Source organism: Pleuronectes platessa, chromosome 19, assembly GCF_947347685.1.
Source record: "Pleuronectes platessa chromosome 19, fPlePla1.1, whole genome shotgun sequence".
In the NCBI taxonomy this organism is placed as follows: Eukaryota; Metazoa; Chordata; class Actinopteri; order Pleuronectiformes; family Pleuronectidae; genus Pleuronectes; species Pleuronectes platessa.
In genome coordinates, this window is record NC_070644.1 from 2767518 (window position 1) to 2791109 (window position 23592).

The window sequence follows — 23592 nt, forward strand, 5'->3', positions numbered from 1 at the left end:
AAACAGTTCCAGTTTACAGGAGGAGTTTTCGTGAAAAATAACAGTTTAGCTATTTGGACAAAGTTTAACAAATTATATTTTAACCAAGTTATTAATTTCCACTGAAAAGATAACAGCGTAATTATAGAATAAACAAGTTAGCTATCAGGATTAGCTCTTTTGAGCATATCCGGCTAACAAACATTCAGCAAACATGGCGGTGTCCTTGAGCGGCGCAGGCAGCGTGAGGCTCCTGGTAGGAAAACTGTATTTTAATGTGAAATATATTTCTCTGGAACTAAGTAGACATTTTATAAACTGAGGTTAGGTCAGCTGCACATTTCAGTTCATGAACCTCCACTACCACGAACAGCGTCGGCTTCATGTGTTGCGATATTAACCGAGATTGAATTCACAACATTTGAGGCTTGTATCAGCTGCTACTTTATACAGTTTTATTTGTCTTCTTTCTAACTGCATCACAAATATTTCATGTCATTGAATTTCTTTATGAACGACATGTAAAACAGGTCCAAGAGAATGACATGACATTTTTTCTTACCATTGTTATCAATTATGTCGTGGATTTTACAGCCATTTGATTTTAAATAATTGGTGCCACGTTGAGGTCGTTCTCAGAGAATATTTCTTCTTTATCAATGTGGATTTTATTCGATAATAAGGTTAGATTAACGGCGTTGAAAACCGCTATCTTCACGGTGAAACAACTTTACACTCTTGCTGTCTTTCTTTTTTTATCACGTTGAATAACATGAGAATGTGTCAAGTGACATGTTCCCACAATTATCACCGTAACAATATATTTTTTATTGAGAAAAAGTTTAATTGATTATTTCACCATTGAATAAAATAATATTTGAGTCTTTCTTTACCTGAAGACTTGTATTTTCATTTTCCGTCAGAAAAGCACTTTACTCAACAACTGTTTGGAAATAAATTTGACTTTATTTGACTGAGACAGTGTAAATTAACTGATCAGTATAAGCATCATAAAAGTCAGATAGATTAATCGCAGAATAGTTGTATTGGATTGCATTAGGTATAGTATCCTGCTCCAACTTTTCTGCGCTGAGAATATGAGACATCATTTCTCAAGCTCAATTTACTAAACCCTAGTTTAACCCTATAAACCTGCTGTTGCATGTCCTCACTGTAGTAACTGCAATGTATTTGTTACTCTCATTTGATCCCTCTGTTTTCCTACAGGGTGCTTTAACCAGGGCCGGATCATTATTCAGCTCCTCTGGAAGCAGAAGCCTCCATGTTACTTCAGTGTGCTGCAAGGTAAACACTGACGTCATTAAAGGCTGCTTTCTTGTTAGCTAACACTACTATGCCTTTTGGGGGGTAAAACTACTCTGATGGTGGGTCACAAGATTATAGTCAACTGTTGCCATTAACAAAGATTTCACATTGTTTCTGGTTGACTGATAAAATACCATCTCATAGTTGGATCTGTTTGTCGTTCATAAAATCGACAATGCACACATAGCACTGGGGCAGAAAACACATTTCCACATGTTGTAACAGCTGATCATATTCGTGACTTAGCAGGATGTATGGAGTTGAATTTTTTTGCAACACATTCTTGCCTTGCTCAACTTCTTCTAAGCCACGTTCAACTTTGACAGCTCTGACAGCTACCATGACACATGATCCAGTGAGAAACAGCAGTTAGCAGCAGTGATGGTGATCCTTGAGTCTCTTCACAGAGTTGGCTCCACAGACAGAGAACATTAAATATAAACCAACTTAACTTGAAGCACAACATTACCATAAAAATACAAATTAAATTGTTGTGCAGTTTGCCTGGTTAAAAAGCTCTGACTTTGGATAATGTATTTAACATTAAGATGTTGTAAAATCCAACTCATCAATCTGCATCTCTGTCAGCTGTAACTCACTCACAACATGCAACCCTGAACGCAGCTCAAACTCAGACTATTCATGAATTTGCTTTAAACCCACAGTGACAAAGGAGCTGTCTGATCTTAAAACTGCTGTTTGGTCCTGTAGGTTCAGTTTGAAAACTTCCACAGACTTAATACAATCCAGAGCTTTGACCAGATTGTCTGAGCTAACAGATATTTTTGCTCTGTGCATCAACAAGTCAGGCTTACTTCTCGGTTTACTGAACATTTTCCACCATTATTGTTGTGAGTCTCTCAGTTTTTGGCTCAGAGAAAGAAAAGTGCAGTACCAGGAAAAGTTAAAATACTGCGCAGAACCCTGATGTCACATGTGGGGATATTTTTTCTATTGAAATTATCAATAGAGATCAAGGCTCAGCACCCAACTATATTAATTAGCTTTCTCATAGGTTTGCTTGACAAAGGTCATCTTGTACTCCTAAGACATTTGGGGCCTGAACTACTAAGATTCCAAATAAAGAGTGTTAAATTGCGTGCGCATATTTGGTTGGTGGGCATTTTGCGGCTGATCTAGGAAAATGATTGTGTAAATGATAACAGGTGCAAACATGGTAGAGAGGCAGTAGTATTTAAAAGTTTTTTGGTGCGTTACTGGTGTGATGGAAATTTGACCCAGTCAGACTTTTGAAATAGATTCGAGAATAATCGTCTTTTAAGAGGATTTTATTCCTAGCAAAGCCAGTCAGACAGTGTGCGATGAGCATTCTGCAGAGGGAATGACAAAGAAGCAGTTGCAGATGTGTGCTTTTTATGCAGATGCAGTGAAGAAATGTGTGTGTGTGTGTGTGTGAGAAGAGTTAAACTATGTTTGTTGTGTGTTTGTGAACTGAGTGAATAGTTAAATCCCAGGAGATAAGACACAAACACATGCTGAAGGCCACCTGGCCAAGCCAATACACAGGCTGAAGGCCTCTTCAAGGTCTTGGTGGGGGGAGACAAGCACAGTCACATTTGTGGCTCTGATGTCATCTTAATAGTTTCACAAGTAGAAATGCTATGCATAAGCAGAGATAATAGAAATTTGTGTTATAAGGGTAACATTTTCCATTACACTGGTTTCCGCCATGGAGCATTACGGAGAGCAGAGTGACTGCAAGCGCAAAGCGAAATGTAATGCCATGGAATTGGAGGTGTTCATGGAAGAGGCAAAAAAACATGCAAGGAAATATTTATATAACTCAAAGAAATGTGATATGGGAGAGTATCCGCGAGAAAGCAAATGCTGTGGGTAAAAGAAAAAAAACAGCCGATGAAAGTAGAAGAATATGTCAGGACTTAAGAATAAGAACAAAAAAAACTTTATTAGATCAGGGCCTTGGACTGTAGTGTTACCTGACATTTTAACTCTTTCCTTTCGCGTTATCTTCAGAATCGAGCTGCCCGTATCCGAGTGGGGAAAGGAGACAAACCTTTGACCTATGAGCAAGCACTTCACCCTCATCACATTGGTCATCGCAAGGGATGGTTGTCGCAGCATACCAGTAAGTATGACCAAGCTTGTTAGAGAGCAATATAAAGCATCGTTATGTAGGAAGAATGGTGCTGCTTTCCTTCAGACTCCACGCTTCCAATGCCTGATTTTACACTATGTAACTTATGTTGAGAATTATCAAGCTCAGCAAGTTCAGCAGCAAGAAGTTGTTAAAAAGCTGAATTTCTTTGAAACATTTAAATATCAAGGTTTCTTGTTAAGTATAGCAATAGAACCCCGTGTTCGAGAAGCCAGGTATCATGAGAATTTTACACAGTTCAGTGAGTCAGAGCTTCGGTCAAAAGATTTATAGGTTTATTTTTATTCAGAAAATATATATGAAAAGCATCATGCATTATGAAATCATCATAGTGTCATGACAGCATACATTCAATATGAATATCAATTCTTTTTATAACTATATAAACTTTACATCATATCTATTGCTCTGCAGGATGCAGAGATAACTGAAGTAGTATTTGTGTACTAGATTTTTTTTAACTTTCGTCTTGATTGTACCTTGAGGGAAATTTGTTTTCAGTTATATCAGCACAGTCAACACAAAAGGACACATGCACGTAAATTCATCACATAAGGAGAAATAATTTATAATATTTATTAACAATATAAGCATTAGATTTATTTGTCTCTGTATTATTTGCAGAGTTATTAATCTTTGACAAAACACTTTGTTTTACTATAAAAATGCCATGTGGAAATCATCCCGTATTTGCAAGATGATACCACAGATATCACAGTACCTGTTACCAGATGTGTAGTATAGTATAGTATGGTAATGTAATGTACTGTATTGTACTTTATACCTCAGGACAACTCTCGTTTCCTTTTCTGCCAGGTAACCTCAAGGGAGAAGAGGGAGCAGCTGAACGCTCTGTAGAGGATGTGTTCGTAAGGAGGTTCATATTCGGGACCTTCCATGGCTGCCTGGCGAATGAGATTGTGATCAAAAGACGCGGCAACTTGCTCATCGTGTGCGCTTTAATGCTACAGAAGCTCCCGCCGCAGAAGTTCTACTTCTTAATTGGCTACACAGAGTCACTACTGTCGCACTTTTACAAATGTCCCGTCAAACTAGAGATTCAGACCCTGCAGGAGAAAGCTGTGTACAAGTACCTCTGATGAATCTGCTTTAAAACAATATATAAATGTATGATTTTGTTCCCTTCTCCATTCCTGCTGAATGAGTGTATCCACCCGTTTCCTGTTTTCCCCATGTGACTTTTTTTTTTTTTTCAATTAAAGCTTCCAAATGAAAGAAAAGTGTTTGAGTATCGTGACACATTATGCTTGAAAATATAACAATCTAAAGCCAATAATTAATTTCCAAATGATATATCACTGGTTTGCTGTGTTGCCAAATTGTTATGTTTTGACCCTTGGAGTCACCGTGCATGGTCAGTGAAGGGCAGTACAGATACAAATAATGAATACAATGTAATGGTCCATAGTTTGTTGCTGCATGGAAAAACTAGGATTGGTGATTATTTGTAACAATTCATTCTCTTTAAGGGAAATTTCCTAACCAAAACGTTTCACTTCTTAAACATGCAATGCTCAGTCAACTCCCTCAATATAGCACATTGCATTTTTTATATCTTTGTACATTAATATGTGATTATATTTTATTTAGTTCTAGTGTAGTGCTACAAGTTCTTATCATCCAACTTCAACTAGGGGCCCATAGTGTTAGCTGCTGCATAAAAAGTTAATCACAATTTAGTAAAATACCATAATAGAATTTATAATTAAATAAAAATACACTTTAAAAACTTTACTTACATTTGACAGCATTATTACATTTATATAAATTAAAACATGCGTCAACATGTGCAGCTTTATATATTGTACTGTATATATTTTGTATTTGCTGTGTGATTCGTAGGAAATATACAAACGACAGTGCATTTAAAGTTTCTTTTATTTTAGTAATGTTTCATCACAGTGCAAGTTCATTCACATTTAAGGCACATGTTCCTGGTGAGTGCAAATAAAAAGGCACACAAGTCCATGTGAAATTTCCCTTGATGGACTCCTCACAAAACAAACATCACTTTTTCCACAAGACTCAAGAAATATCACTAAAATCCACTGTAAAATATTGTCACAACTATCAGGGTTAAAATAAACTGCATTTCTAAATCTGAGGCACAAAATTGGATTTTATCTATCATGAAATAATAAGCATGATTTCAGAGAGTTGTGAAAAGCAAAGAAACAGTGAAGTGTTTACCATAAGGGAGAAGTCTAACGTTTTGCATTACAAAAACTTGTGTGTGCTGCAGTTATGTCGAAAGATTCAGCCACCAATTAGCGTAGCTTAGCATAAAGACTGGAAACAGAGGGAAATGGCTAGCCTGGCTCTGTCCAATCACCAGCAACTGTAAAGCTCACAAATGTATTCATAATATGTCGCTATAAAAATGTTTTATATGACAAGTTGCTGTCTTATGTTGGCTTTTGTCCCAGCTCAAGTGAGTGAGTATTACTGGTGCTGGTAAGTGGACTTCGTTAACTTTGGACTGTGCCACGGCGGCTGGTTCCCTCTGTTTCCACAACCTTTTCTGATAAGCTGAGCCAACCAGCTGATGCAGGAGGCTTTAAATGAAATAACATTTTGGACGATTCCTTTAAAGAGATGATTGGTTGAGAGAGCTACAAGGTACCGGCTGTTTAAATCAATAAATCTCCAAAACGACAAATACTGGCAACATTTTGTGTATCTTCGATTGGTAAAACATTAACATGGGACTGTGAACTCCAAACACTTTAAAGAGACAGTGCATTGATAGTGCAGTAAACAGGTACACATGAGCCAGCATGGACTGATTGGTAGTAGAGTCATTTCAGTAGAATGAATGGGACGAGGAGTTAACCCTGTCCAGGAAGAAAATAGTACCACGCGTGAAGGCATTGATACGATCACAGCTCAGCAGGCTATTCGACTCGTCATTGGAAAAAAAGATTAAGGCAATACACTTGCTCCCTTTGTGGTTGAGGGTTTGAAAAGAAAAAATACACCAAGTGTCAAAACAACAAATCAAATTTTTGGCTGGCAATGTCTCATCACACAAACCCTCATAAAAAAGCTGTGTCATTTTGACAGAAATGAAACAAAAAAGATGTTGGGTGTTTATCAATGAACTGTAGAAGAGGAGATTTTGGACGGAGCTGTTTCCCTATATTGCCAGACTTTATGCAAAGATACGCTCACCAGTTGTGGTTATCCATCTTCTCATCTAACTCTCAGCAAAAAGGCAAATAAGTGCATAACCTTTTCTTGAAGTGTTCCCTGAAGCCGTGGCTGTGCAACAGTGAGGCAGCATGAACAAGGCCTGTGCAGTTTTTATCCTACCACCTCCCACCAGTACCCTCTTCCACCAACAAGGAACGGCTTCTGTTCCCATTCGTACACCTGATTTGGAACTGGAGCATTTTCGGCAAAAAAAATTAATCCAACAATTTTAGGTTTCAAAGCGTGAACCGTGATGACATCAGTGAGTGTGTCAAACATTGGCCAGAATTGGAGAGTGAAGGAGGCAAATCAAGCCCCCAACGCCCTCTGCTAATGAAGGAACCTAAATCACAATGGTTCCACTTAAAACATGTGGAAACGCAGGCTTGTTCACTGGGTAACATCCAGTTCAAAGAACCCTGAATGTAAAAGGTTTAAGAACCTGAGCTGATTTGGTGGGAAAGAGGTGTACGAGTATGATAGTATGATAGTAGTGGGTGTTTGGCAGCTTCCTCGGAGTATGTAAACGCTCTGCTGCCTCTCCGCTACTTGATGTGACGGCAGGTGTCTCCCTCACAGGACTGCAGCTTGATGAGCCGCTGGTTCATCGCCTGCAGGACGGTTGGATCCACCTTCTTCACAATGTTCTCCAGCTGGTGGGGGTCTGACGTCAGGTTGTACACCTCCACAAACGACTGGGGACACAGAGGAGAGCAAACACCAAGTTGGACATCCATTTTCACAAAGAGAATCACCTGTGTCACGAAGAAATACCAAACAGTCCCGCTCTACCTCGCTGTCGGCAAACTCGCAGTACTGCAGGTTGTTTTCGCTGTCGAGGGTCCGGACGCAGGCGTAGGTGTTGTTGTAGGCATCTTCACACACACAGTCTGGGAAACATTGCTGGAGAGAATGATACTTTAAGTTAGTGTTGCAACTAAGCATTTTTGCCACGATGGTTTTGTTATTCTTTTAGTATTGGCATCCACAGGATTAGTGCAGTGCCACGGCTGCGCCCCCCCCCCCCCCCCACTGTGGTCCAGGTTTAAATATCTCACTGCACATACAGATACTCCAGGGCCTTGTTTTGGACACGCTGGATCTGGTGTGGGATGTCCCTCTCCGGTGTATTCAACAAGGAAAAAGGGCCGTACACTTCCGTTACGCAGTGAGGGAGCCTAGGCAGAAAACCTCAGTTAATGTTTCCAAAATGAGAGCAGCTCATGAAAACATTTATGTCAATTCAAATAAAAAACGGCTGACCATCTGACTAAGGAAAGACTGCCCATCAACATTCACAGAGGACAGGTTGAGGCCAGCTATGTCCATTATGGTGGGAGCCAGGTCAATATTCAGTACTGGAGCCTAAAGGAGTCGCGCAAAAAGAAATATCAAATGCTGAAAATACATCAAACCAAAGATGACAGGCAAAGGAGCAAGCAGCAAATGTGTTGTGACCTTCAGCGTCTGGTTCGGTTTGATGCCAGGACCACGGACCAAGAGCGGGATCCTGATGTCAAACTCGTACAGCTGCCTCTTATCGATGGGCAGAGAGAACTGACCTGGAACAGTGAAGACAGGTGAGTACAGGGAGACACTGAGGTGCGCTGCTGTTAAAGCATCCGAGGACCAAACGGAGCTGGCTCAGACCTGTGTGGTAGCCGTTGTCTGAGGTGTAGAAGATGTAAGTGTTGTCCAGTTCCTTTATACTATCGAGTTTATTGACCAGCGTCTCCACCATGTCGTCCACAGACAACAGGGTCTGCCACCTGCAGGAGAGATGGTCGTCTGATCAGTTGTCATTTGAATGCAATTAAAAAGTTTCAAATGTTGTCAGATTTTCTTTTGTTTCCGATCGGAGTCCTTTCACACGTTTCTGGAGTACCTGTTCTTTGTTTCAGTTGCTGTCATTTTTCTGTGATTTGAATTCACATCCTGTATTTTACTGCAGTAAAGTAACAGAGGATGGGTTTTGGAGGAGAAACCGGACAAGCAGGTGGACAAGCACACAAACAAACAGAAGTACCTTTTCCTGTATGCATTATCCAGATAGTTCAGTGAGCTATCTGGCATGGGGTTGATAGGTTGACGCAGCAGCCAGTGTTTGTCCTGAAACAGAAAGACAAATACAGAACGATTGGGATCACACCTTAAAAAGCAAGGATTAAACTTCCATTTGTTTGACGTCGTTGTCGTCGTACAAACCTTCCCTGGTTTGTCAAAACTCCCGTCTCGAGGAGCTTTGACGTCTGCAAACTCCTTCTGGTACTGAGGCGCTGCCGTCCAGGGGGAGTGAGGAGCCGGAGGAGACAACATCAGGAAGAAAGGATAATAGGGGCTCCTGCCCTCCAGAAATTTAAGGGACCGGTTCAACTGCATTGCAAAATAAAACCAAGACAGAAAACAGCGGTGAATGGAAAACTCAGAGAGAACAACAGGATGTCTGTTTGACAGAACCAGGACCGGATTAGAATAAAACCAGTGAGCTACAAGAAGAAGACCAGTGTACTGTGGCACCTGTGAGCCACAGGACACAGCATGGAATTACAGCTGGCTTGCTGCTAAACAACATGCTATTAACATACCTCAGTGCTCAATCTACTTTGGCTGCTAAGTCCTTCTAACAAGATGGTTGGATATGATTTCTCCTTTTGACTATTTTCTCCTTTAACTTTTGGTTTAGTTTCAGTTCTAGATTTTTCTTTTAAGTGAATCAGAGTAGTTATGAGTGAAAGTGCCATGAAGGTCAGGATATCTATGAGCATTCCTTTTAAGCTACGCGAGCATTATGCTTTTGTGGATGGACTACCCTGGAGTTTTGTGCTGACATTCAAGGTTCCCAGAAGAAGAAGAATCGGGATCACCCTGTCTGAATTTAATGGTAAATGGTAAATGGTTTTGTATTTATAAAGCGCTTTTCTAGTCTTGATGACCACTCAAAACGCTTTACAGTACAGTTTTTGCATTCACCCATTCACACACACATTCATACAGTGCATCTATCCGCAGCACTTTGTTATTCTATGGGGGGCCATTCGGGGGTTCAGCATCTTGCCCAAGGGCACTTTGGCATGCAGATGGGTCAGACTGGGGATCGAACTGCCGACCTTCAGGTTGGAGGACGACCACTCTACCCCTCAGCCACAGCCGCCCCTTAATGAGTTTTTAGGTTTTCATTCAACTATATAGACAAATAATTGGATGGAGTAACATGACTTTTGTAAATACAATACTTTAATTTCCCCCTTGGGATTAATCCATAGAATACACAAACATAAATATCACATTCCCAGCATCCTCAGTTGTACATGCTGATTAGAATATTAGCATGGTATCAACATTATACTTTAATTAATATCAGCGGCAACCATTTGAACCCAGTTGAACTTGTCTTCCTCTCTATATCCTCAGATAACCTACAAACACACTTCTTGTGATAAGTAACTGGGACGACTAAATAACCTACAGGAACACTGAGAATCAAACTGTGAGGCTCCATACACCTGCATTCATTCAGGACTACTTTGGCTATGTCTGAAATCACCCACGAATCACTATGCTGTCCACTATATAGCTAGTTCGCCAGTTTGTTGTGGTGTCTGAAATAAAAAGATTTCTCGCACTAATGTAAATTAGAGCAGAGTATCACAACACAAACTGCGGCAGAAAGATTTCTACATTTAAACATGGTCATTCAATGTGCATTTTACCTCAAAGTAATAATACTAAAGTGTAAAATAAACATTTGAAATATATTGTGGGATTTCTACCGGCCGACGTTCTTCTTCATAATCCTGCAACAATGACGTACTTGCCTGTTTTCTTTTGCAAATGAGCTCACTATATAGTCCTTTGCATAGAACAGCCTATCTAGTGAGGAGTGGGGGATTTCAGACACAGTCATTGTGAGCACCCCCTACACAACCCATAAACTGTTAGAGCAGAAGCTCTCACAGTGTAAATTTTAATACTGTAAACTCCCTGTTAGTACTTCTTTAAGTTTTGTGCTCTGTTACAGTTTTTTTTGCTGATAAAGGCACTGACATTACGGCAGGTTACCTCCAGCCAGCAGTGCTGGTGACAAGGGGAAGTTGAGTTTTCGCAACCTTTGCTCAGAGCAGATGGCTCGGGTCACCTGATGAGGACGACACGCAGCAGTTGCATGAAACCATGACACAAACCGACTCCATTAAAGCACAAATAAACCGACACATTAAAATCTATCAGCTGCTACACCTCATCAAGCTCTTCTCTTCAATTTCTCATTCACTGTTTGGCTGTTGATTAACCTTTCATTCTGCTGACTGCCAGACAACTTGATGGACATTTAACAGCTGATTCAGTCCGTTTGGAGGGGAACAGTCTTTTTCTTCCCATAAAGTCTAAAGGCCAATGTATGCTTCTCCGAGTCCATTACGGACGGACGGATCGGACGGACACTTTTTGATTTATAGTTCTCCGGTGCTGAAAACAATTGGGCGCAAGAACAGTAGGTGGCGCAACGGAAGACAAGCTTAGAGAAGCCTACCTCATGAGTTCTCAGAAGAAGTCCACATTCATTATTTACCTGCTTTTCACACACACAGTGTACGATGGCAACTCAATAAAATAAAGTGACACCCAGCGGGTCAAAATGCTTATGTTATCGTTTCTTAGCGCAGCGGTTCCCCGGTCTTGTTTCCGAACTGCGTTGCTAATTCCACTACTTGAAGCTACACGGAAGCAGCTAGCTCCACCCCAGCTTCCACACACTGTCAGCAGGGACTTCGGATACTAACTACTACCAAGTCTTCTAACCTGTCGGTGTTTGAGAAACAGTAGCATGATGGCAGTGGAATTTAAGTCGTGACAGCATGTTTTTGCACAGTTACCGCCGCAGTTAGCATGGTGGAAAGTTCGTTATAACCGTATGTGACCGTACACACATACCGTCAGGGCTCTAGCCAGCCACCGTCAGCCGGACAACTCCGCTGGCATAACACACTTGTCACATTAATCGCAGAATCGTAGTTGTGTTTGGGTTTATTGTGATATAGGAAATGAAACAGGAAGTTTTAGGTCCGGAAATTATGTCGTTCTGAAATGCTGTCGTTAGCGGACCAATCACAGCCAATGGCTATCCGTAGGCTCTCCGCCATGCCGACTTGTAGTAAGAAAAATCTGAGCTGCACGAAGAGCTCTCCGTGAAGCCCGAAGAGGAGGTTCCCTCGGCAAAGAAGGCGGTCCTATCTGTCCGTGTCCGTCAAAACGGAGAAGCATACATTGGCCTTTACATAAATGTCCCTGCGGACCTAATGTCCCTGCGGACCTAATGTCCCTGTGGAGCTGCCCCAATGCACAAGATGCTTGTGAACGCAGGCTCAATAGAGGTCACTCACCATGAGGTCCGTCAGGTAGTCCTTCTCGTAACTGTCGCCATGCTTTTCTTCTTTGCCGTCGACGGACAGTGTGTAGTTGTAGTACTGGGAGTTCCCCACCTGATAATCGTATAGCAAGGTTGTAACAACAGAAACACCTGGAAACCGTGTGTGTGTGTTAGCCTGCATGTTTTTGAGACTCACCAATGCATGCCAATGGTTCCATCCAGGAGGAACATGGCTGACGTCTCCTGCGTCTTTCTTACCATACTGGTGGCAGAATTGACATTCAGTTTAGCATGTCACACACTTCGGGGATCCCCTACATTTCCTCTTACACCAATAAGAAGTTAACATTATGGCTTGAGATCATGCATGTGGTGATTTGGTGCTATACAAATTCACCATTCATGTACTTATTTACAATTATTACAGCTCGTTATAGATTTCTAGGGAAGAAGTCTGTGTCTAAAATAAAAGGTCAAGTTTACGCATGTTCAAACCTGGTTAAGATATTTGCCAGCGAAGAATGTCTGGTATTTCTGTTTGCTCAGGTAGACGGGGAAGGCCTCGGACTCGGGACCTTTCTGCCACTGCGGACTGGAGCAGTTCCCAGTCAGAGAGTTGTTCCTCACCTCGTGGTTGTGGGGGTACCGACCTGTCAAAATGCTGCTCCTGCTGGGGCAGCACAGTGGCGTGACTGTGTACTGCAGAGGAGAAGGAAGAGAGAACAGCGATAAGAGGAAGATGAGAATAGGAGAGCACAGGGGTGGCGAAATAAACCTTTTTGGTTCATCAACATTTTAAAACACTAGTGCAGAGCCAGTCCTAAACCTGCCTGTTTAGAAAGTTCTGTTTTCTTGGCCTGTGTTAATGCTCTTGAGCTACTTCAGAATTATTCCTCGTCATTAGTGAGTCCTCCTCAAACAGTTCTACAATATACTGTGACTTTTTACTGTCTGCTCTCTGCTAGAAAGATTTATAATCAATGTTTTTCAGAAAATGACACAGAATTTGCTTTATTTCTGTTGATGTGTGCGGCTTTTGAATCATTTACCAAACTGCTAGTCTCTTTTCGTGCATTACATGTTGGCTATTTCAGAGGTCGATAAAATGTTCAGACCCAAGTTTGCTACTTTTGAATATAAAAGCTCTGCAATTCAGCTCCATCTAAAGCAACAAAACAAACACAATTTAATTTTGTAGACTAAACTGCTAAAGAGGAAGTGAGTCTGTAAATGTTGTTGCCATGATGGAGATCCGCACCCGTGAATGTCTGCATCTCAGCTTTTCACATTTGAATGTGGACACACCATTAATGCACTTGTTCCATGCTCTTTATAAAACGGGTTAATCTTGTAATTTTGACTTAATACCATAAATATAATTTTAGAGTTAGTATCACGATCTCACACATTTTGGCTTGGTATTTCTAAATGTCGACATACTATCTCTTCTATCATTAAGTTTTCTTTTTTTCTTTTTAAATAAGTGTTTCCCAGTTTCACCTTGTGACCAGTTATTTTAAGGAAACCATGTGAGAGGTTTAGAGGAGAAATGTCACAGATGGATCAGAAATGTCACAAGTTTACCCAACTAAACCAGACTAGACTGGACTAGATTGGTTTTGTAAGGAGGCACATGCCAACATGTTGGGAAATCACAGGGTCAATTCTTAGCAATGCATTATATTCAATATATTTAGTATATCTTTTTAATGTAAACTCTTGACCTGAAAGGTGCCTAATATTTAATTAGCAAAAGGTAGAAGAGTAAAGTAAATGCTATAAGAGTATTTCCCGGTAGAATGTAGCTGAGAAACTGGAAGTGAAAAACAGCAATTGGGTAAATGAACTCACGGCATTCACAAAGGTTGCTCCTGCTTCTCCTATTAAGGTTCTTGTTTTCTTCATCGGGGTCTGCAGAACAGAAACAAGAAGAGATGGACAAACAAAGTGAAATATCTCACAGCATTGACACAACGTTAAAGATGGAGTCAGGCTTTCCCTTCGTGGGAACAAAACCAGCTCCTTGTAACAGTTTGTGAATGAATGGCTCTTGAACTCATACATACTGTTGGTACTCTAATCAAGATGGCTCTTAAACTTTCTCAATCAATTCTTTGCCTAATTAGAGTAATTGTAAATAAATCCCTTACTAAGTTAGCTTATTGATGCCATACCTCTGCGTTAGGTATGGCATCAATAAGCCAGGCTAGGCACAGCAGCTGGAACTGCCATATATTTCGTTTTAGTCATTTTACAGAAAAAAGGACAAATATTTTTCCTCTTTATATTTTTTGACAGATGACTGATTGTGTTTGCAGGACTGGCTGGACAAAACAAGCTATTTGAAAACATCTGAAAAATTGTATTGGGAATCTTGTTCTATTTTCTGACATCTCCTTTTAGAAAACACAACAAATAAAAAGGGATTAATAGAGACAACAATCACCAAGGTAATCTTTAAAATAAGGGAACATTGTGAAAACGCTAGTTAAAGTGTCTCAGGACACAAGAAGACATATTGACACAATTAATGGTCCGTTTACAGCTAACACCAAATACTTACTACTTAATACTCATAATGGACAGTTCCCTCTATAACATTTGCTGACAACACAAACAATATAATATAAGGTTGTTTACACTGCCTTTTGGATTCCCATTTATTCCCTTTTTCCTGGTTACTTCTACTTGCTACTTTTATTTTTCATCCCTGTTCCTGTATTCCATTTCATTTAACTATTTGAATGTCTTTGTGAATGAATCATGCTGCGTAGGTTCCTCTCTTGAGGGCACTGGTTTGGCACAGCCCAATTTGCAGCTGCGGTTTGTGGATATTGAGCTGAAGGGTGACTCTTAACTTGTAGGTGACTTCCAACCCACTCTAAAACCTGACAGGAAGCGGAGGTAGAAGTTTGAGGTGCGATCACAATAATCCCACACGTGTCATGAGCATGGAAACCACTGATGTGTGATCCGACTCAACTCACCATCCCCCCCAGCTGAACGTCCTGGTCGTCGGCGAGGATGAGCACGATATTGCTCGGTTTGGCACTTTCCGCGCACCTGACCCAGTAGGTGAGCAGCGCCGGCAGCAGCCAGAGGAGTGTGGCGGCCCCGGGGAGACCTGTCCCCCGCCGGCGGGGCGTCGTCCTTCCGGCGCCGCTCCTCACACCCATGACCAGGAGAGCAGCACGGCCACCACACCGGGTCCGATCGGGCTCCATGGACACACAGCTACCGGTGTGTGTCCGCGGCGAGGCTTTTGCTTCCTGCTGCAAGGGGGAGGGTCCGTGTGTGCGTGTGGGTGTGCGCGTGTTCAAGCTGGACAAACAAGCGCAGTTTGAGGAAGTGGAGTCAAGTGTGTTTGATCATATGATCAGTGGGAGGAGAGAGGACAGAGAACACGGTGTACAACCATAGACTGTGAATAAAGTGTACAACATGGACATTATCCAACTTAACTGGCAAATACTTCAGATCAAACGTAAGAAAAATACATATTAAAATACTTTTAAGTTTCAAACCTTATCATCTCATTATTTCAACTCTTTTTTTACTGAATTAAACTGGTGAGATGGTAAGTGAAATATAAACAATATCCTCATAGATGAAATTATAATTTTAAAATACCTGGTCAGAGTTATGGGATTGCTTATTCAAAATTAGGAGCACAATTACAAGGTATGAAGTCAAATCGAAACTATGAGACAGTAACTCACACGCTGGAACTAAGTCCAAATTCTTATAGTTTCATTGACCAATTTTGTTTGTGCATTTAAGGAATTAGAGTCTGGTTTCCATGATCACAGGATAATGTTCAAGAAGATGCTGATAAAACAAAGAAAACAAAGCTGAAAAATAACGTGATATGTACAATCATGAAGTAACTATGACAGCTATCCCAAGTCTCTCTTAGTGCTCACTGATACATTGTCTCCACACACATTTGAACCTGAAGAGTTTGTGTATGTATTGGCTCTATATTTTCCACACAAATTAAAAAATTGAGAACTTCTTTTGAATTTAAGTTTTGACCTGATATGTACACATTCGAGCTTCCATCAATCTAGGTGAAACATGTCGCAAGAAATACTTTGTTTAATTTTGTAAGTGACTGCTAGTGAGGCATCTTGCAACTACCAAATACCAAACAACCCCATCAAAGTAATGATTCTAGACCTTCTGACGTATGTTTCAAATTTGGTGAGTTTTTTCAGCATTCGACACAGTTTAAAAACAGTTACTTAACACATTATTTGGTTTGACCTCACAATATTCACAAGTTTTATGAAGGTCTCAATGCTTTTTGACCAAATTTGAAGTGGATATATCAACCTGCTGGGAATGATGTCAACGTGTAAAAGCACACATTTTCTGTTTCCACAAGGTGGTGCTGTTACTGAGACTGCATTTTATATGTGTTCAGTCCAAGACTCTTACCAGACATGAAGTTTGGTGCAGATTTAACCATTTAGAGGTCAGTTATAAAGTTTCAACGAGAATCACCTAAATTCAACATCATGCCACAGCACTGCTGTATAACTGCACCAAAATCAGCACAATAAATTCAAATGGTGGACTTCCTGTTGGGTTGTAGCTCCAAGAGGCTTCAAGTCTCATCCAGCGAGACATGCCTCCTGAACTTTATACATCTAGGACAAAAATAATACAGGGGCCTTTCATGTTGTAAACAAGGAAAGACATGGTTCAAAGTAATACAGTGTGTGAGGATTATATTATATGGAAAATAAAGAAGTTAATTGACATGACTTGTTGTAAATTATACTGTATGTATATTTTTATTGGCAGAAATTGTCTTCCATACCGGGTACTCTGGGATCATAGTGCATAGTTTCCAACCGGAGTTATTTTGGTGGTGTACTGTTGGTATCTGCCGTGTAGCAAAAGTCCTCCCCTGACCTGCTTCTAATTGGCTTAGCCCGATATCGCCGCCCTAGCTTTGACCAATCACAACTCCCCAAGCCCAAACATGACCAATCAGAGGCTGAGGTGGGGGCAGACACCGCAGATTCAGCCGGTTTCACTCGCACAGAACTGCACTGCTTCTCCTCCCTCTTACAAGACTTTCAGAAAATGAAGTGACTAACCACATTTCTTATGTCTATCGATTCAAGTTATTGTTAATTTTTATAATTCATAATAACAGGCGTCATAAAAGACTGCGTGTGAGGCGTTGAAAGTGGGTTAATAGCCCAAATCAATTCAAATATCTACTTTCTTACACAGGACGTGGACTTGACAGGTTTGTTGGCATCAATGTCAGCGTGTGATCTGATGGTTTAACGTCGTATTTTAACTGCAGAGTTAACGATGGTGCCATTGAAGCGAAGAAGAGTCACTGGGAAGATTGGGGCTGACAGCAGTGGAGATCATCCACCAATCAAGTTCCCCCAGGTCTTTCTATTCCTGTTGGAAAGGAAAATGGGAGCCAGTCGCAGAGCTTTCCTCTCTCAGCTGGGTCGAAAGAAAGGATTTCGAGTGGAGGAATCGTTCAGGTAAGGAGTCCAGGGAAATTGAAGTTCTTAAATCTGCTACAGAGGCGAATATGGAAAACATCATATCATAGAATCTTTCCAAATTAAACCTTGAATGTCAACATATTCAGTAATATATCTGTAGCTTGTCATTTCCAACACACATGGAAGCTGAACTTTGTAAAGAAGCAGAGTATAAAAGTCATTTAATTCACAAGGGACAGGACCAGACAGTCATTATTCATTCTAACAAAGCTATTATTCATTAAATGATGCATTAAATAAAACTACCTGTTCTCTCTGTAGAAACCTGTAAAAAGTTGAAATGGCCCTGAACACATAAGAGCCTCAGTATGTCCTCCAATCACTTCACTACTAACCTGAAGGCTGAAAGCCCTGGACACAGATTAGCTCCCATTTTGGACGACAACTGACATATTCCTTAAAGTTTCCAACAGATTCCACCCTCATTGTTGGACACATAATTCCAGCTCTGGTTTAGAGTAGATTTGAGCAAAAATAAGTAATGTTCCCAATATAAAACCTTTTCACATCTTTTAGCCAAATAGCTTTAAGGTTTGACCTTTATATCTGCCTCTGGAGCAGGTCGTCCTCCATCATGGTTCTACAGTAGGCCAGGAAAGACGAGCAAAATACTGGCTCTGTAGAGGGCCTCTCACCTTTATTTATGCTACTTAAAGGTTCTCCTACATGTCTGGACACAGAGGATGAAGGGAAGGGAATTTACCCCCTTGCATGTCGTGTGTGTGTGCATGTGTGCATTTGTTTGGGACAATAAATGTATCCTGTATCCTATCCTGAGGGGTATGCAGTTAGTTGTAATATGCAACTTCACCACTAGATGCCACTAAATCCTAAAACTTGAAATCAGAATTTGTCCCAAAAAACATCTCAACAGCTCAAATTTCTATATTGGATCAGGTTGTGTAATAGTCTGTGGCCTCATCTTCCTGTGACCATCTTAATTCTAAATTGGAGAAGGGTGATGGTGAAAACATCGGTTGAGACAATCAATACAACCTCCATATGTCTCAGACACAGGTTTATTCAATTTGAGATATTTTATTGACTTACGCCTTGTATGCAACTCATGGTTACTTTTATTATCTATTTTTTTTATTTACTGATGATTATTTAAGGTTTTGTTCCCAGAAATATCAGGAGAAAAAATTACAACTCAAAGATGTTTATGTAGTATCTTTTCAGCAGTAGTGTCTTGTCGAAGTCGGTGTTGAAGAAATTCTCAGTGGACCCAGTACTTACAAGTATAATGTTTATTATTTATTCACGGCTGTATTAATAACTCAACAGTTTTTTCCGTAATGCAGTTTAACTGTTTGATTTTCATGTGCAGTCTGTGCACCGCACACGTGTCACTCCCAGTGAGTAAAAACAGACATGTTAATCTTATTTTTATCAGCCCGTAGTGTAGAATATGGACACTCTTTATAAAAACATATCGGCAGGCACTAATCAATGCAAACAATTTCCTCACGTTATCACCTTAAAATAAAAGTATGACTTATCTCTCCTCCTATCAAATTCTCATTATCTAGTATTTAAAGTTTGAAAACGTCAAGTTATACCCAATTTGTACCCAAATTAAACCCTTAACTAAATATTGTTGAATTTTAGTGAAAACCATATGAAGCAAACAGTTCAAGCTGTAAAATATTTTGTTTAGAACTACAAACATATTCAATCTAGCTGAATCAAGCAAGCAAATACTGTCTGCACAATTTCCCTTTCCCACAAACAGTCAAATAAACAAATTGTCTTTTTGGCTTAAACCCCATTAAAGAATTATTTTTTAAACTCTTCTTCTGTAAATTATAGAGAGGGGACCTTGAAAATCCCTCTTCATGCTTAGAGGATGTATACTCCCCTATTTCTGAACAGATGCTTTCTCTCAGGGGAGCCGAGGAGAGGTCCGAGGAAAAACTCCTTTCAGTCCCTGCTCCCCCTCAGTGACTCCCCTTTCAAGTCAAGCAAGAATCATATACTTCCCAATTTAAAACAGGAAAAACTCCACTCAGTCCCTGTTCCCCTTCAGGGACTCCCCGTTCAATTGTCAAAGCTCTTTTAACATTTAAACAAATGTTACAGTTGCCTAATCACTTTAGACAACTCTCTCTCCTCTGTTTTGAGAGTCTATTTAGATCTCTGTTGCAAAGTGCATACATGTAGTTCCCATTATTTGTTAAAAGGAGTTCATAGAACTCTTTCCCCACACTTTATCTTTATTGCGTGTGCGAGAAAAAGAGAGAGAGTTCTTTAAAATGTGCGAGTCTGTCCATGGACTTGAAGAAAATGTAAATCACAATAAAAAAACCTTTTGCTCCAACAGGAAAGATGCAGTGGGATATTCATGTAGACACAAAGACCCACACACACCACAGCAATGAGGGCAAGCTCCCCCAGACCAACGTACACCAACTATCACAGCATTTGGAGAAAAACTGCAAACCGTTGTGGGAATGAAATGTGTGGTTATATTTATTTAAGTCCTTCTAATGAGGCTCATAATTTTCTTACGTCTGCTATAAGGGCAGCTCATGAAAAATGTTGATATTAAAATTAAGTCCTCCGATTGAGGCTCATCGTTTGGTAACGTCTGCTATAAAGGCAGCTCATGGTATCATTAAACCACTAGTTCAAAAGTCCCCTTAGTAGGAGCTCATTGTGTTATTACGAGGCTCATCATTTTATCAGTCCTCTCATATATATATCAGTTAAATTTATTCAATTCTTGACCGGGAGACAACAAAATACACACACACATCCAAAGAAAACACTGCAAATTTCAATTCAAAAACACAAACAGCACTTATTTCAAAAATAATTTCACAGTTACACAGCATATCCCTTCTGCCTTTTTTTCTTTTTCTCACACACACACACACACACACAGACCACTTACACACACATCTCCAAGGCCCCCTGTAAACAGACGCACAGCCATTCTCAAGACCAACAGACAGACAAACCACGGAGCATGCTCTTCGCCGCTTTTTCCTTATTTTCATTATCTTAATTTTTGCTACCTTTTGAGATGTAAATCATCCGATGAGAGGCTGCATCAGACACTGTTCGTCAACAAATGTCAGAGTGGGAGCATGCATCGAAATGTCTACTTCCCCAGTTATTTAAACTCAGGCCCATTCTACTTAGCTCCTTCACTGAGGGCTTGACTATCCAGATTCTGCGGCTCATTGATCAATTCCTTAATCTTATTTTCCTTGTTTCTTACAACTTTACATTTATTTATTTATTCAAAATTGACCTGGGCCCAGGTTGTCCCAATTTTTCTCTATAACTCAATTCCTGTCTATGCCTTAGCGTTAGATTGTAATACAATGGAATTACCGCGACTTACCATTAAGAAACTGAGGTACCATTTTTCTTAATTCTGCACAGATGGCCACCTCATCTTTACAATTTAAGCTATTCTAAACTATGTCCTTTTCCTTATTTCAGTCCTTTTTAACTGTTACACATTCCCCCCCTTTATTTGCGACGTATACTTCGCAAATAAAGTCAAATTTAGCACAGATCTTTTCCTCAGACATCAACACAACAAGACACATCCCCAAAAACAGTTTTTTTTTTTTTTAACGGTGAGACCTTGCAGCAAAAATAGAACAGCAACAATGAACGAGCCAGCGTTCAGTCAAAATGAGAAAATCCTCACCGCTTGAAGCTGTTGGAGGTGCAGCAGGTTACAGCTCGTCTCTGTCGTGACGCCAATCTATCGTATCTTTCCATCAGTAGTGTCTTGTCGAAGTCGTGTTGAAGAAATTCTCAGTGGACCCAGTACTTACAAGTATAATGTTTATTACACAAGAGTATTACAGGTCAGGACGAGTTTCTAGAAAACTCGGAGATAACACACAAACCGAATAGTGAAAATCTGATTTGACTCTGCAAGGTAAGGCGTTTTATAGGGGAGTTGTTTACCACAAAATGACGTCACACAACCGGGCCTTCTGCCTAAATTTGGGAATGTGTCGTACCTTAAGATTTAAGGACCTGCTGAAAACCATCTCTCCTCTTATTATTCCATAGGCAGTTCAAGGATAGTTAAAACAAGGAGAAACATACTGAACACATCTGGAGATAATACTTAAATGTCTGAACTTAAGATTCAAGGTGCCTTAAGATATTAACATCTCATTATGATCTATACCTATGCTAGAAAGAATCATTAGCTGGATATTAACATACCATTTATGGTTTGTAACTGTGCTATGGATATCTATTAGCTAAGGGAATATACTACATTTACTAAATTAAATTAAACTTACCTTGATAATAGAACAGAATAAATTGCTTTTATGTTAATACTTGATCCACAAATTGATCAATGGACTAAAGTTTTCAGCTTTATTGGGTATGTCTGTCATGTTTAGCCTGTGCATTACATTAGGTGTTGTGTTAAACATTGTTTCTTCACAGTCAAAGCATCACACATGTCATTTCTGAAAACAACTCTGGAGATGAGGTCAGGACGTGGCTGGACTCACAGCACACGGCTCAGGGCCGAGCTCCGCTTCACCTGCTTGACATCAGCTGGTTCACCGAGAGCATGCACGCAGGCCATCCTGTTCCAATCCTGGACAGACACAAGCTACAGGTACATTTCACTCTACAACAAGAATCACTGCTGCTTTTCTGAGCCTTGTATTCATAAATTCTCTCAGTGGAGGAAATCTTGGCTAATGTGTCAAACTTCTCAGAATAACACTTAGTAGTCAAGTTTTTTAATATTTTCTTAACTATTACCTCTCTGCAAAGGTTTGTATGCATGTTGGTTTGTATATTTGCTTGTTTGTTATCAAGATTATGCAAAACCTAAGCAGAGATTACTAAAAAAATTGGTGGAAGTGTGAAGAATAGCTAAGGGAATAACCTGTTATATTTACTAGAATTATTTTTTACATCTAAACTGGTTTCCCAGGGAATAATTCATGGATCTTGAGTGTGTGTAATTTGGTGCAGCTTGATTGAAATTTTGGGCCTTGGCGGCAGTATGTGAGGGACATTCTGCTTCTGTATTACATGTTTAGAATAGTACCTGACAGTATAATATATACACTGGTGTCCTGTACGAAGTTAACTACTTATATACTAATTTCTCTTCTTTTAATTATAGCTCTTTCCATATTTATAAATAAACTTGATAATTTTGTGATTTTGATAGTGAATAATGTAGGATCACTATTTCTTACTTGATGGGCTATCTGTAGTAATTCGTATAATACTACTACTACCACTACTACAATTACTAATAAACAAAATAATCCAAATTATTGTTATTATGGTTATTGTTATAAATGTTCACGACCCCTGTGAATTATCCAGCAACATCAAATGTTTTTTGCAGTTTTAAAATAAAAAAGTGTAATTGAATTATAGATAGTGTTTGAACTAATATATTAGAGGCACATCTGTCACAACTCGAACTGCTGAATGCAGATCTTGAACTGCACGACTCTTTAATCCCTGTATATTATTCAGCAGCAGCAGGTTGATGACGCAGAGGTTATGGTGTTCTCGGTGCCCAGCTACGCCTGTCAGAGAAGAACCACTCCGGACGACAATAACAGCCTTCTCACCGTATGTCACCAAACTCAAATCACATTTGTTACACCTTGAACCGACCCTGACAGAAAAGAAATCACACAGTATAAATCCAATCTCGCTCTCAGGATGCTTTGTCCCTCCTGGCTGAAAACGCTGAGCTCTGTGACCAGGAAGGGCGAGGTGTTGCTTTTCGCCGGGCGGCCGCCGTGTTGAAGGCCCTCCCTAAACCATTGACGTGCATGACGCAGCTCAGAGGGCTGCCCTGTCTCGGAGGACATTCACTGAGAGTCATCAAAGTGAGTGAAATCTACTTTTGGCTGTTTAATAAAAACATGTAAAGATGATCTAAGAATATCCCGTCTCATTCTCCGTTCTTATAGGAGATTTTGGATAATGGAGCATCTAGTGAGGTGGAATCTATGAAGCACTGTGAGCGGTATAAAGCTCGAAAGGTTTGTGGACTTTTTTGCTCA

The 23592-nt window shown here is 40.1% G+C and overlaps 3 protein-coding genes across 7 annotated transcripts in view; 2 read left to right on the top strand and 1 right to left on the bottom strand.

The window, feature by feature from the left end:
* mrps24 (mitochondrial ribosomal protein S24) lies at positions 1 to 6856 on the top strand. The gene is made up of 4 exons (XM_053447719.1): positions 1 to 235; positions 1207 to 1284; positions 3301 to 3412; positions 4259 to 6856. The coding sequence occupies exons 1-4, from the start codon at positions 194 to 196 to the stop codon at positions 4540 to 4542; spliced, it is 516 nt and encodes a 171-aa protein (XP_053303694.1). The 5' UTR covers positions 1 to 193; the 3' UTR covers positions 4543 to 6856.
* On the bottom strand, positions 5324 to 15211 carry gnsb (glucosamine (N-acetyl)-6-sulfatase (Sanfilippo disease IIID), b). Its single transcript, XM_053447718.1, has 13 exons — positions 15008 to 15211; positions 13872 to 13931; positions 12516 to 12719; positions 12217 to 12282; positions 12034 to 12132; positions 8861 to 9028; positions 8682 to 8764; positions 8306 to 8424; positions 8114 to 8217; positions 7919 to 8020; positions 7723 to 7833; positions 7448 to 7558; positions 5324 to 7350 (listed from the first exon to the last, which is right to left on the bottom strand). The coding sequence occupies exons 1-13, from the start codon at positions 15194 to 15196 to the stop codon at positions 7201 to 7203; spliced, it is 1566 nt and encodes a 521-aa protein (XP_053303693.1). The 5' UTR covers positions 15197 to 15211; the 3' UTR covers positions 5324 to 7200.
* Positions 14920 to 23592, top strand: part of polm (polymerase (DNA directed), mu) — a 16001-nt gene continuing 7328 nt past the window's right edge. Inside the window, exons 1-6 of one of the 5 annotated variants that reach the window (XM_053447717.1) lie at positions 14920 to 15095; positions 17344 to 17536; positions 21992 to 22169; positions 23054 to 23152; positions 23245 to 23415; positions 23500 to 23571. In XM_053447717.1, the coding sequence (XP_053303692.1) occupies positions 17352 to 17536; positions 21992 to 22169; positions 23054 to 23152; positions 23245 to 23415; positions 23500 to 23571 (705 nt within the window). In that variant the 5' untranslated portion in view covers positions 14920 to 15095; positions 17344 to 17351. Of the gene's footprint in view, positions 15096 to 15402; positions 15505 to 17054; positions 17221 to 17343; positions 17537 to 21991; positions 22170 to 23053; positions 23153 to 23244; positions 23416 to 23499; positions 23572 to 23592 lie in introns of those variants that run through there. The other 4 variants (XM_053447713.1, XM_053447714.1, XM_053447715.1 and 1 more) reach the window with 4 other exon arrangements.